Source organism: Tachypleus tridentatus, chromosome 5, assembly GCF_004210375.1.
Source record: "Tachypleus tridentatus isolate NWPU-2018 chromosome 5, ASM421037v1, whole genome shotgun sequence".
Taxonomy (NCBI): Eukaryota; Metazoa; Arthropoda; class Merostomata; order Xiphosura; family Limulidae; genus Tachypleus; species Tachypleus tridentatus.
Window position 1 is genome coordinate 36,610,250 of NC_134829.1, and position 13,948 is coordinate 36,624,197.

The 13,948-nt window shown below is 35.5% G+C and overlaps 1 protein-coding gene across 1 annotated transcript; it reads right to left on the minus strand.

The window, feature by feature from the left end:
- Window positions 1-524: 524 nt before the first annotated feature.
- LOC143250947 (uncharacterized) lies at window positions 525-4,168 on the minus strand. The gene has a single exon (XM_076502176.1). It carries the CDS (start codon window positions 3,770-3,772, stop codon window positions 2,339-2,341), a length of 1,434 nt encoding a protein of 477 aa, XP_076358291.1. The 5' UTR covers window positions 3,773-4,168; the 3' UTR covers window positions 525-2,338.
- Between the last annotated feature and the right edge of the window lie 9,780 nt (window positions 4,169-13,948).

A 13,948-nucleotide genomic window follows, 5' to 3' on the forward strand; every position in this document is an offset into this window, starting at 1 on the left:
CACAGTTATAGCTGAAGCTGCACACATATTCATATTTTTAAAAGGTTTCAACCTTACATTTGCAGTTAAAAAAAATGTTATTGATAAATATTTTTTATTTGTTTTGAAATTTGCGCAAAGCTATACGAGGGCTATCTGTGCTAGCCGTCCCTAATTTAGCAGTGTAAGACTAGAGGGAAGGCAGCTAGTCATCACCGCCAACCGCCAACTCTTGGGCTACTCTTTCACCAACGAATAGTGGGATTGACCGTGACATTATAACGCCCCCACGACTGAAAGGACCAGCATGTTTAGTGCGACCAGGATTCGAACCCGCGACCCTCGGATTACGATTCGAATACCTTAACCCACGTGGTCATGCCGGACCTAATATGGTTTTAATAAAAAGATAACGTACCTGTTCCGTATTACCCTTGAAACGTCTTATCGCTTTGTAAATTAAAGAAAACAAAACAACAAAATAAATATGGTTTTAATAAAAGACAGATTTTGGTCTTGATATTACGTATTGACCACAAAAGAAGTTTTTTTTCAAAATGTTAAAGTTTATTTTTTTTGTCATCTTAAGATACAAAACGGTCTGCTTTTTGTTTTTCCTTAATGCATGTCATTTCAATTAAAACACAACAAAAACAGAAACTAAACTGTCCATACTAGTTCATAACTTTAAACCTTCTTTGTGAGCAGGAAGTTTCTTTTGGGAAGAATAGAATATATACATTTAATTCTGTAATTACTACTGCTCACTAACAAGAAAAATATTTTTATTATTACGTTGTAAAGAAAAACTGTTTTTATGCTTGATATAAGAAGCTTTAGGCTTAACATTTCTAGGTAAAAATCTTAACTACAATAACTAACTTAAGCGTTTTGAAAACACGAAAAAAAAAGGTTTTATTAATCTTAATTATATGTATCTATGAAAGAAAAATAGTGAATTTCCATAGGGTGTAATTAAATGTAATACAGCAAAGTCTATTGTATATGAAAGACATCGCTTCAAAGCTTTAGTTCCTGATGACGTAAGTTATATACCACAAGTAGAAAACTCAGAATTTGTTTGTTTGTTTGTTTTGAATTTCGCGCAAAGCTACTCGAGAGCTATCTGCGCTAGCCGTCCCTAATTTAGCAGTGTAAGACTAGAGGGAAGGCAGCTAGTCATCACCACCCACCGCCAACTCTTGGGCTACTCTTTTACCAACGAATAGTGGGATTCCCCGTCACATTATAATATCCCCACGGCTGAAAGGGCGAGCATGTTTGGTGCGGCCGGGATTCGAACCCGCGAGCCTCGGATTACGAGTAGAACCCTTAAAACGCTTGGCCATGCCGGGCTAAAATTGCTGAGTCCACCGCAAGGAATCGAACCCCTGATTTTAGCGTTGTAAATCCGTAGACTTACCGCTGTACTAGCGGGGGATTAAATAACTGCGAATGAAAGGCTTTACGATACAGAAAAACGACGTGTAAAATGTGAATGATCAGTTAACATAACACGAAACGAAATTAATAACTGAAAATATTATAAAAATCGTGGGTCTCGCATAGTCACTAATCTTTGGGAAATTTAATATTGTAAGAAGAAAAAAATAAAATTTAAGAAGAGATGCCGTTTTTTGGAAAGAGTCGCTCACCAAGTAATTGATCGTTAAACGTAACCCTTCTTCTGAGTTTTCTTATTTCTTTATTTAGCTCAAATCTTTGATTATTTAGTGCTATGTTTTGAGTGCACAGATTCTGCGTACGTCTGTAGGTATGTGACAAAAATACAAAGTATTGTATGATAAGTATTGAAAAATACATTGTCTCTAGAAGCAGCAAATTCATATCAACCAACGGTCTTGTTTCAGTTGTATTAAGTACTTCAATGGTTGAAATAATAAATACGACTTCATAAAAGCTTGAACTTTTAAGATTCTCTGCAGTGTTAAAAGAATGATCTAACACTGTGTTGATTTGTATGAAATATCCAATTTTAAGTAAAATATTATCTTACTTTATCACAAAACATAGCTGTTACATTGGCACATCAGGGCTAGCATCATTTTATGGTATATATGCATTGATTGTTTTTTCTTTACCACGAGTAGAAAATATATCAGTTAAATTCTTCACTGTTAATTGTTTTCGTGATTTTCTTAAAATTTAAATTCAGTTACATTTTCTTCATTTTAAAGGGGTCGTTTAAAACAAAAAACTCTTTAAAAAAGTCGCTATCTTGTCCAACTTCTACTGTTTTGTTTGTTAGAAATTAGTTCAAAATGGCGGATATGCTAATTAAACTGCAAGTTTTACATACTTACAGATCTAATAAAAAAAGTTGCAAAATCAGTCGTATTTAAACCATGCAACAGTCATAAGATGTTGATGTTTGAGTTCTGACTGGGTAGTCTCCAGTGCTGTTGGTGAAAACCATCTGGCAGCTCGGATTAACTGAAGCTGTGGTGACTGGAAACTGCCGTGTTTCATACACGTTCCCGTCTATGGCTGAAAAAGCTTCTGTCAATAACAGTTGGCTGGCGGAGACAGTAGGTTCAGGTATCGGAGAAAAGGTATAGTACGGGTTCGAAACTGACGACTGTCGTTCCGAGAACCCGAATGATTCTTGGGCGGGCATTCTGGTCAGCAAACCGTTGCTGTCACCAAAACAGCGAGCAAACGTTTGACTGTACAGTTCACTCCCACTTGCTGAGTTCTTAAACATTGGAAGTTGACTGCTGTTTTCACTGCGGCTTGCTCTCGGCGCTACTGCACTGTTATGGTTCACAACCGTAGGAGAATCACCATAGAAAGGATACTCACCAAGTTCGTCACATGAATATATGGCCTTACGACAATAGGACGGAACTAAACTTTCATCATGCGCTGTTGAATTCGTCACCCACGGGACAGAATTTACGGACTCTCTGGGTGACAACAAGATGCTCGCAGAAATATCACGAGCACATGAAGGATCCAAAGGATCCGAAAAGGTATTGCTAAGTGACACTGAATTATCTGAGGAAGTAGTGAGTTTCGTTCCTAACTTAGAGTTTCTTAATATTTGCTGCATACAAGAAGAAATCCCAAAGGTTTCGTATTTGGACTTCTTGAATATTTTTTTATTGTTTTGTGAAGAGAAAGATCGAGAAGTGAGCAGATCTTTCGTCTTCGACGTTTTAACCACTATAACCTCCTCACTGCCGTAATTCTTGCTGCTAAAGTTCACAGAATTCTTTATTCTCGGTGTCATATTAGTCTTACGTGATTGTTTTTCTATTGTACGGTTCTCTTCTTTTTCTCCTTCAGACACCTTCGCAGGTTCTTCATTAAATTCCTTCTCTAGAGATACGTTCTTTTTCTTGAACCTTCGACGTCTTCGAAGGTAGCTGCCGTTGTCAAACATGTCCACGCTGTCTGGATCCAGAGTCCAATAACTTCCTTTTCCTGGCTTCTTACTTTCTCGAGAAACCTTGAGGAAACACTCATTTAAACTCAAGTTATGCCTAATACTGTTTTGCCAGCCTTGCTTATTTTGACGGTAAAAGGGAAACCGGTCCATTATGAATTGGTAGATTCCACGGAGTGTTGTCTTCCTTTCGGGAGAGTTAAGAATTGCCATTGTTATAAGGGCAATGTAGGAGTAAGGTGGTTTGACCATGTCTTTAACTGAGAAATGTGACAGGGGCGGACTGTAAGGAGACTGACAAATCACGGGACTCGAATAGTGATCGGTATGCTGCCTGAAACGAGGATAGAGTATATCACTGTTCGAATGCATCATAGAATTCATTGCTCTTGTCGAGTATTCACCATATTCGTAACATTTCTGGGAGCATGCTTGTAGCTTGAAAACAAACACTCTGCAGCCAGTGTCTCGAGGTTTTAACTAACGCTGGCTGACAGCTTTCTATAGACGCTCGTGCTGTTTGCCGCCACGATTATGTTTTGTGGCGCTTGTCTGTCTTGTATGTAAAACCAGTAATTCAGATAAAAACAGAATCTGCTATACGATCGCTCTGAGATGACAGACACTAATTCATTGATGAAGTTTACATTGACACAAATTGGCGCTCGGCCTTTGGCCCACTGAAATGGCGAGAAGAGAGATATTTCGATACAGACTGACGGTTCAGTAAGATGTGGAGCCAGGCAGCCGCAACGTTATAGCTTCATCCGGGAAGTTGTTGATACTGATGGGTTTCAACCAAGTGGTACCACTTGTCTCCTCTTCTTCCCGCCCTCACATACCAAACAGCCAATTGTAGAGACTTCCGATGTTCGTGTGCTCTTACACAGTTGCAAAAAAAGCGACAGAAAGCACTGGAAACTTTTACCTTGACTCTACGTTCAACACGTGAAATCAGCTGGGGTCTCACAATGAAATAAGAGTATCCCAGAGTTAAATTGAGTGTTCGATGTTTATTAGTTCATTGAAGAATGAAAAAAGTTATCCTAACACGAACAGTAAACTGCACTAAAGGTTTTGACATGAGACGAGATTAAGTGATAAACTCACAGCTTAGAAACCGGAAATCGGGAAGTGAAATTGAGAAGTAACTGAACACAATTCGGTAACACTCTCAATTTAGTGGAAGGAAAAATTTTGCGTTGAAAAAAACAAACTAGTTATTATTTGCGTTACGTGAAGCTGGAATAATAATTCTTTATGTTTTATATAAATAATTATTCTATAGTGGTAATAATTCTTGTTAGAAATCGTTGAACAGCTGAAACCATCCAGACACCATAAGTTAATGTTGACTATGCCTTGTTAAACAGTTTAAGTTATTAAAAGCATCCTGACATGACAGACACTGGAGCTATGAGCGCTGAGTGCTATAAGACAATTTTAAATCGTTAAAATGATCGGTCATCACAATAACAAACTCGCTATACAATAAGTCACTTTTTTTAACTATTACATCTACAGGTGCTATGGAAAACTGGCTAAAATAAGTCATTTTTAACCTTTGCAACTAACAGTTGCCACAATAGAATTCTGAATATTACAGATCATTTTTAATTATCCAAATTAGTTGATATCACAAAGTAATTAGAACTATGATATGACACAGTTTAACGTTCAAGATTACCAGTTACCACAATAGAAAACGGGCAATACTACAAGTTAACGTTAAACCATAAAACCAACAAGCTGATATAATAGAAAGCTAACAGATATAAGACATTTTAACTTATGAAATAATCGGTTTGAATAATATAATATTAACTGCTATAAGTTAATCCACTGTCACAGTTGAAAGCTACTATTAGACATAACTGTTTAAACAAACTACCACGTAATGCAAAGCTGGACCAACTATAACTCCCTTTTTAAAAACTAGTATTACCAGTTACCGCAGTAAAATACTGGTTGTTATGTTGTTGTGGACCATTAAACCAACAAAGTACGACTACAAAATACTAATTACTATATTTCATGTTATAAATACTAAAATAATCATTTACCAAAAATACAATGGTGTTAGTCACTTCATAGCTATTAAAACTATCAGCTACCACAATAGAATGCTAATCACTGCAGGTAAATTAAAATAACCTTGACATGAGACGAGATTAAGTGATAAACTCACAGCTTAAAAATTAAATTTTTTAAAAATTAAAGGTAAATTAAAATAACCAGCTAGCTCATTAAACTGCAAGCTACACTAAGGCTTTTTTAAGTACTAAGACATACAGTTACCACAATAGTTTACTGGCTACAATAAGGTATACAGTTACCATAATAGTACACTGGCTACAATAAGACATACAGTTACCACAATAGTTTACTGGCTACAATAAGATATACAGTTACCATAATAGTTTACTGGCAACAATAAGACATACAGATATCATAATAGTCTACTGGCTACAATAAGACATACAGATACCACAATAGTTTACTGGCTACAATAATGCACACATTTTAACTATTAAACTAACCAACAACCATAATAAAATAGTGTCTACTACAACTTACATCTTAGCTGCTAAAACTACTAATTACCACAACACAATACTGGCTACAATAATTTATTTTTCAACTTTTAACACTACCAGCCTCCACAATAGAGCAATGTCCAACATAAGACATTTTAATTATTAAAACTACCCCAGAACAGTATGTCAATTTTCTACGAAAGGTAAGTAGCTAGCACAATGGAATGATGGTTGAAATAAGTCACGTTTTAATAATTTAAACAACCATTTACCACAGTAGACTGATGGCTACTAAGTCATTATTTAGACTAATAAAATAACCAGTTAGCACAGTGGAATGCTGGGAATAATAAATGAATTTTTAACTGTTAAAACCCCAACTTAACACAGTAGAATGCTGGCTGGTATAAGTCAATTTTAACTTAAAAATCTTATCTATCAAATATAATTATGACTACTTTTTAACTTAATAAATAACCAACTAGTACAATAGCGGCTGTTACAAGTCATTTTTGGTAGTTGAAATAACGGGACACCAAACACAGAATGTTGACTGTTTTTCAATTGTAAAGCCAAATCTTTTGATATATGCTGTTTCAAGGAATTTGTTAACTATTAAAACAAGCATCTTCCACAATAATTTGCAACCCATTTTTTAACTACTGCAATAAAATATATAATTATCCGCATTCCATTTTACATATCGATGTCATAAAATAAAATATATATAGATTAGTGTGGGCTCAGAAGACATATGTAGAAAAAATTCTAGACAAATCTTTATATTAAAGAAACCAGCATACTCTCCTCTTTTAAAAGTTATATATATATATATATATATTGGTTCAGTTTTACTTCTGGATAGGATGCAAACTAAGGTGTGTAAATGACTTCTTAGTATTGCCAGTCTATCAGTTCTTACTTCTGGATAGGATACAGACTAAGGTGTGTAAATGACTTCTCACTATTGCCAGTCTATCAGTTTTACTTTTGGATAGGATACAGACAAAGGTGTGTAAATGATTTCTCACCATTGCCAGTCTATCAGTTTTACTTCTGGATAGGATACAGACTAAGGTGTGTAAATGACTTCTCACCATTGCCAGTCTATCAGTTTTACTTCTGGATAGGATACAGACTAAGGTGTGTAAACGACTTCTCACCATTGCCAGTCTATCAGTTTTACTTCTGGATAGGATACAGACTGAGGTGTGTAAATGACTTCTCACCATTGCCAGTCTATCAGTTTTACTTCTGGATAGGATACAGACTAAGGTGTGTAAACGACTTCTCACCATTGCCAGTCTATCAGTTTTACTTCTGGATAGGATACAGACTATGGTGTGTAAATGACTTCTCACCATTGCCAGTCTATCAGTTTTACTTCTGGATAGGATACAGACAAAGGTGTGTAACTGACTTCTCACCATTGCCAGTCTATCAGTTCTTACTTCTGGATAGGATACAGACTAAGGTATGTAAATGACTTCTTACTATTGCCAGTCTATCAGTTTTACTTCTGGATAGGATACAGACTAAGGTGTGTAAATGACTTCTCACTATTGCCAGTCTAGCAGTTTTACTTCTGGATAGGATACAGACTAAGGTGTGTAAATGACTTCTCACTATTGCCAGTCTATCCGTTCTTACTTCTGGATAGGATACAGACTAAGGTGTGTAAATGACTTCTCACCATTGCCAGTCTATCAGTTTTACTTCTGGATAGGATACAGACAAAGGTGTGTAAATGACTTCTCACCATTGCCAGTCTATCAGTTTTACTTCTGGATAGGATACAGACTAAGGTGTGTAAATGACTTCTCACCATTGCTAGTCTATCAGTTCTTACTTCTGGATAGGATACAGACTAAGGTGTGTAAATGACTTCTCACCATTGCCAGTCTATCAGTTTTACTTCTGGATAGGATACAGACAAAGGTGTGTAAATGACTTCTCACCATTGCCAGTCTATCAGTTTTACTTCTGGATAGGATACAGACTAAGGTGTGTAAATGACTTCTCACTATTGCTAGTCTATCAGTTCTTACTTCTGGATAGAATACAGACTAAGGTGTGTAAATGACTTCTCACCATTGCCAGTCTATCAGTTTTACTTCTGGATAGGATACAGACTAAGGTGTGTAAATGACTTCTCACCATTGCCAGTCTATCAGTTTTACTTCTGGATAGGATACAGACTAAGGTGTATAAATGACTTCTTACTATTGCCAGTCTATCAGTTTTACTTCTGGATAGGATACAGACTAAGAAGTATAAATGACTTCTTACTATTGCCAGACTATCAGTTCTTGTTAACTTGATCTTTTATTTTCTTGAGCCACGAAAATACTTTTAAAGTTAGAAAAAAATTAGAAAAGAAAACAAAAGAAAAAATGGTCTAAGAATCTAATGTTTATCAAACCTAAAAAAAAAGATGAATTTTATCAGACGCACAATCACATAAAAACTGCAACAACAACAACTTGGAGGCCTTATTCTTACAATAGATCATACAGTTTTGTTCTGAATTGTTGTTGGTCCTCCAGGACACTGGTTTATTGTTATCAGTTTTTTCCAGCGTGTATCAACGTCAGTTCACTTTATGTTTTTTTTAATACAAGTTTTCATCAATTTGAATATAGATTCATAATACTGGTTGATAATTTTGATTCTAATATTTTTTTACTTTTTCTAATGTTTTTAAATGTTCATTAAAAATATATTTATATAATTCCGTTTTTCAGATAAATGTTTAACTTCTTTCGTTTGAGAGCCTTCTGAATAATTAATAAATACACAAAGCTTCATCAACTCACATCCTGTAACGTATCCTTCATTTAACACTGCTTTACCTTAAAAGTTTTGTTTGTCAAATTCCTTTTCACCCTCGAGACACATCTTCATCAACCAGAACTTTCAACTACATCTCTCAAAAAATTGTCTGTTAGATAGTTTTAAAAATGCAAGAGTATAAACTCTTTTCGAGTTTATTTTGTTTGTTAATAGTTAATCACAAAGCTACAGAACGAGCTATCTGTGCTCTGCCCACCACGAATACTGAAACTCGGTTTCTAGCGTTCTAAGTCTTGAAACATATTGCTGTGCCACTGGGGAGGGGTTCCACGTTTATTTGCAATACGTTTTGTAGGATATTATTTCATTAAATTAAGCTTAATTAAAGCATTTAAAATAAGATATAATATATAAAAGATAATCTAATAACCGGCTTATCTGTAGTCTCTTAGTTAAAGTTATTCATTGTCGTTTACACAAGTGTTATACTGAACAGTTTGTTTGTTTATAATTAAGTACAAAGCAAAACAAGGGTGCTATCTGTGCTTGGCCACAAAGGGTATCCAAATCAGGTTTTTAGCATTGTAAATCCGCAGGCATATCGCTGTGCAACTTTCTTGAACAGATTAAAAAAACGCAATTATTTAAAAACGTTATAATTAAGTACTTTCTTCAAAACCTGGAAACGTGAGGAAGCTCCGAGCATGTGTGAATATATCAGGAAGAACAAACGTGGTGAGACGAATTTGCTTGTACAGGTTCCGTTATAATTGGATGCAGGAGATCAAGGTTCTAGTTTCACTTTCTTTTTCTCTTTTTGTGTTGAAGTAACTTCCAAAGACTGTTTAAATATTAAGGAAACACTTTAATATTTGTATAATTTTATATGTTAAAGTATGTATTTTTTTGCTCTCTGTTCATTTGATCAAAGTTAAATAGACGATGGTGTTGACCAGCTGCCTTCCCTCTTGTCTATCACTGCTATAAATTAGGGACAACTAGCACAGATATCCTTCGAGTAGCTTTGCGTGAAATTTAAAGCAAACCAAACAAATGGAATTTTGAAACATTCCTTAAAAAAAAAATGAATAAAACCACAAACATCCGTTCATAAGAAATATATTTATTTCAGGCGGATATAGCTGCAGAATGAACTTCTGAGATGTATTTATTGGAGAAATTGAACACAAAATGTTAGTATTATAAGCCCTTAAGATTTTCGCTAAGCCCTCGGCGGTGTGAGCAAAAATTTCTGTTGCAAGAGCTTCCATATATTATAAAAAAATAAATCTTTTATGCAATTACTGCAGTGAAATTTGCATTGTTTTTCAGTGTGGAAGTATATTTGCTCAAAAGGTCTGCGCATATCTGGCAGTAATTTTAAAAACACAGACCAGAGGAAAGCCAGTTAGTCAAACAATTCCCACCACTAATTATTAGACTTCTACTATCATCTGACCAAATATGTAATTTGACTACTTAGTCGTTCAGTATATCTCCTGTTCCATAATGTGTAGCGCTCTGTTTGGAGGCATTGGAACACGGATCACAGATTCCCTGATTCACAGTACCGGTAAGCTAACCACTAGGCCTCGGTCGGTTTCAACGTTAAATGATTAATCTATTCAATATTTTGTGTGAAGTGAATTTTCTTCACTTAACAGAGTGGAGTTAACACTCGAAAGCTTGCAGTGTTTATCACAAGTCACGTTGATTCATACGTTGATGTAGCTCCTCGCAACTCTTGATGTATTAAACATCACATCAATAACAAACATCCTTATCACAAACTTCGAAACGGAATGAATTTATCATATGAAAGGTTGGGTTACCAGAACAATCGCGTCTATTAGTTTTAAATACTTTGAATGTTTGTTTCCATGAGATAAGACATATTTCTACCGTTCTTATTACACTGGTTTTCGAAATTAAAATAACCTACCTATCCATCTGATGAAATATGTATAACATAAAGACACCCATCAATATTTGAAGACTCTGGAATTCACAAGCATGATTATTCGCCATACATTAAAAAAAACCACAACTGATATTATATGTTCAATACCACAGGGAAATAAGTATTTTAAAAGTATTCTCATTGACGTTTAGATTTGTTTTGTTTGTTTGTTTTTGAATTTCGCGTAAAGCTACACAAGGGTTACTCTTTTACCAACAAATAGTGGGATTGACCGTTTCATTATAACGCTCCCACGGAAAAAAAGGGCGAGCATGTTTGGTGTGACCGAGATTTGAACTCCTCACCCTAAGACTACAAGTCGAGCGCCCTACCCTTCTGGCCATTTATAAAAATATATATATAATGTAAGTACATATGTATTACGAACAAGTACGAGTGAAAAGGTTTTCCCAGTCTCTCGGATCTGTATTTATCTTGAAAAGTGGAACTTTATTAGCACGTTTGTTTATTTATTACGAAAACATTCACACACATATATACATATAGCTAAAACTTAAATAATTATCAAAAATCCAAAATAAGTAAAATGCTCACTTTTAAACCATTAAATATTTCGCATACATTTCAAAGTTCTTAGGTTTTGTTTTAGAGAAAAAAAATTTTTGGTAATTACGTTAATGTGAACTAGTTCTACTCAACATGAAGAGAGAAAAAAGAAAATATAAATATTTATTAATTCAAGTTCAAATGAGACCTCATTCACAAACATGTGTGTGTGTGTGTTAAGACTACCGAAACAGCATAAAATCTTACGCTATTGAAATCTTCAGTTTCACAGTCAAAGGTTACGCTTTAGTCTGGGGTGATTAACCAATATTTGTAGGAACCACTTTTTTAATCACTTACATGAAATGTCTTTTAGCTAAATCTAACCTTTGTAGTTTTCTTAAGTTTCGTCTCCGGGGCAAGTTTGTTATATAAGAAATCAATGAAGGAAAAAAGACTTGTCTCGACAAGTACATGAAGTTCACATTTCATGACGCCACATAGCGGCTGTTATCCGCAGTGACTTCGGTGAAAAGATTTGCACTTGAGAATTCTTTGATTAGTTGCTTTTGGTTTCTCTGATCAGACACAATTCTGACTCAGGTTGAGCAAATGTTAAATTGTATTTAATTCGCATTCGAACCTCTCTTAAAAAAATTCACATGAATTCTATAATACACTGGTGGCCGAAATTTTAAGGCCAATGAAGCTGAAGAAAAAATATACCTTTTGCGTTGTTAGATTTAACCACTTATTTGAGTAGAGCTTCGAAAGATGAAAATAAGAAAAGGGAAAATAAAAAATAAAAAACTTTTTTAGCATTTAATATAGAAAATGTGAACACTATGAAATTAGCCTAAATACTAGCTGGTCAAAAGTTTAAGACCATACCAAAAAAGAAGTCCTAAACAGGGTAGGAAATGCCTGACAAGAGGTCTCAGTAGTGAGTTGCACGGCCGTCATTGCGAATAACTTCAAACATTCGCTTTGGCATGGGCGATATAAGCGTTTGCAGAAGGCTGGCCGGAATGCTATTCCAAGTGGTGAAGATGGCTTCACGAAGATCATGCACTGTTTAGTACTGACATCCATTTCCGTAGACTTCCTTTGCCATCCACCCCCAAACATTTTCAATGTGTTTCAGTTAGGGCGAACACGCTGGATGGTCCAAAAGAATCACGTTATTCGCCATGAAAAAGTCCTTTGTCCTGCGGGCATTGTGGATTTCAACGTTGTCCTGCTGAAAGATCCAGTCATTTCCACACAAACGAGGGCCTTTAGTCAATAAGGATGCTCTCTCCAACATGCCAATGTAGCCAGCTGCTGTTTGACGCCCCTGTATAACCTGAAGCTTCATTGTTCCATGGAAGGAGAAAGCACCCCGGATCATGATGGAACCTCCTCCACTGTGTCGTGTAGAAAATGTCTTCGGTGGGATATCCTTATCGTGACAGTAACGTTGGAAGCCATCTGGACCATCCAGGTTAAATTTTTTTCAACAGAGAGCAAAACCTTTTTCCACGTTTCTATGTCCCAAGTTTGGTGCTTTTCAGTACCAAAGCTTGAACCGAGCTATTTCGTGGTGTGGAAGGAGGCGTGGCCTTTGAAGACGTTTACGGTTTTTTAAAGCCTTTATCTCGTAGATGCTGTCTTATTGTTCTTAAGCTGCATTCTGCGTCCGTAAAGGCCTTAATATGGTTCGACAATCGGCTGGTGTTTTGCCGTACAATCTGTCGAATTTTCCTGCTCAACGCCGGCGAAATTTTCATGGGCCGACCACCTGAAATTCTCGTTCCGTACCCCTCAGAGTCTTTTAAGACATTTGCAACAGCAGTTTTACTACGTTCAATCTCACCAGCGATGGCACGTTGAGAGAGATCTTGCTTTTCCAGCTCAACAATTCTGTCACGTTCAAACTCTGTCAACTTTTTAGCCTTTGCCGTGTTTTTACCCAATGTAACACAAGAGATGTCAGTGGGAGATGTTGACGACGCTAATGCTTGAACATAAATGACTAAATTTCGTCACAACTTTATCGATTAACGCTTCGTTTCAGTATGGTATTAAACTTTTGACCAGCTAGTATTTAGGCTAATTTCATAGTGTTCACATTTTTGCTGTTAAATGCTAAAAAAGTTTTTATTTTTATTTTCCTTATTTTCGTCTTTCGAAGCTCTACTCAAATAAGTGATTGAGTCTAACAACGCAAAATGCATATTTTATCTTTATGTTCATTGGCCTTAAGATTTTGGCCAGCAGTGTATGTTTTAATCTATTAAAATGTATGAGGAATAATTCGACAAAGGTAATAAATGCGTTAACTGGTCGTTTCTTCAACCAGTTTTGTTGACTCTGACAATACTAACGGGTGTGACGCTAATTTCAGATTAATTTGTTTAAGGATAAAGGCTTAGATATAAAATGATATTCTTGGTATGGCAGGATATAGCAATTTAAACTCCAAGTTTAAAGTAACAAAAAAGGACAATTTATAATTTTTTATTTATTTTTACATCTGAGACGCTGTATAAATACCACTATGATTCCTTCGAAGCAATCCAATTTTTTAAACTTCTCGTAAGCGAAATCGAACTTGGGATCTTTCGAGATCAAGTTAATTCTCTGGAAATTGAGTTTAGAAATTAACCTAACAGTCACTATTAGTAAGGTGCTTTCTAACAGCTCAAATATGGCAACTTTTAATCGATTATACAAATTTTAGGGCCACATCTTACATTCAAACGTTTTACCTTGTATTTTATT

Bases quoted from the DNA above. Each gene is read 5' to 3' on its own strand.
- LOC143250947 (XM_076502176.1), bottom strand. From the start codon at position 3,772: ATGAATTCTATGATGCATTCGAACAGTGATATACTCTATCCTCGTTTC.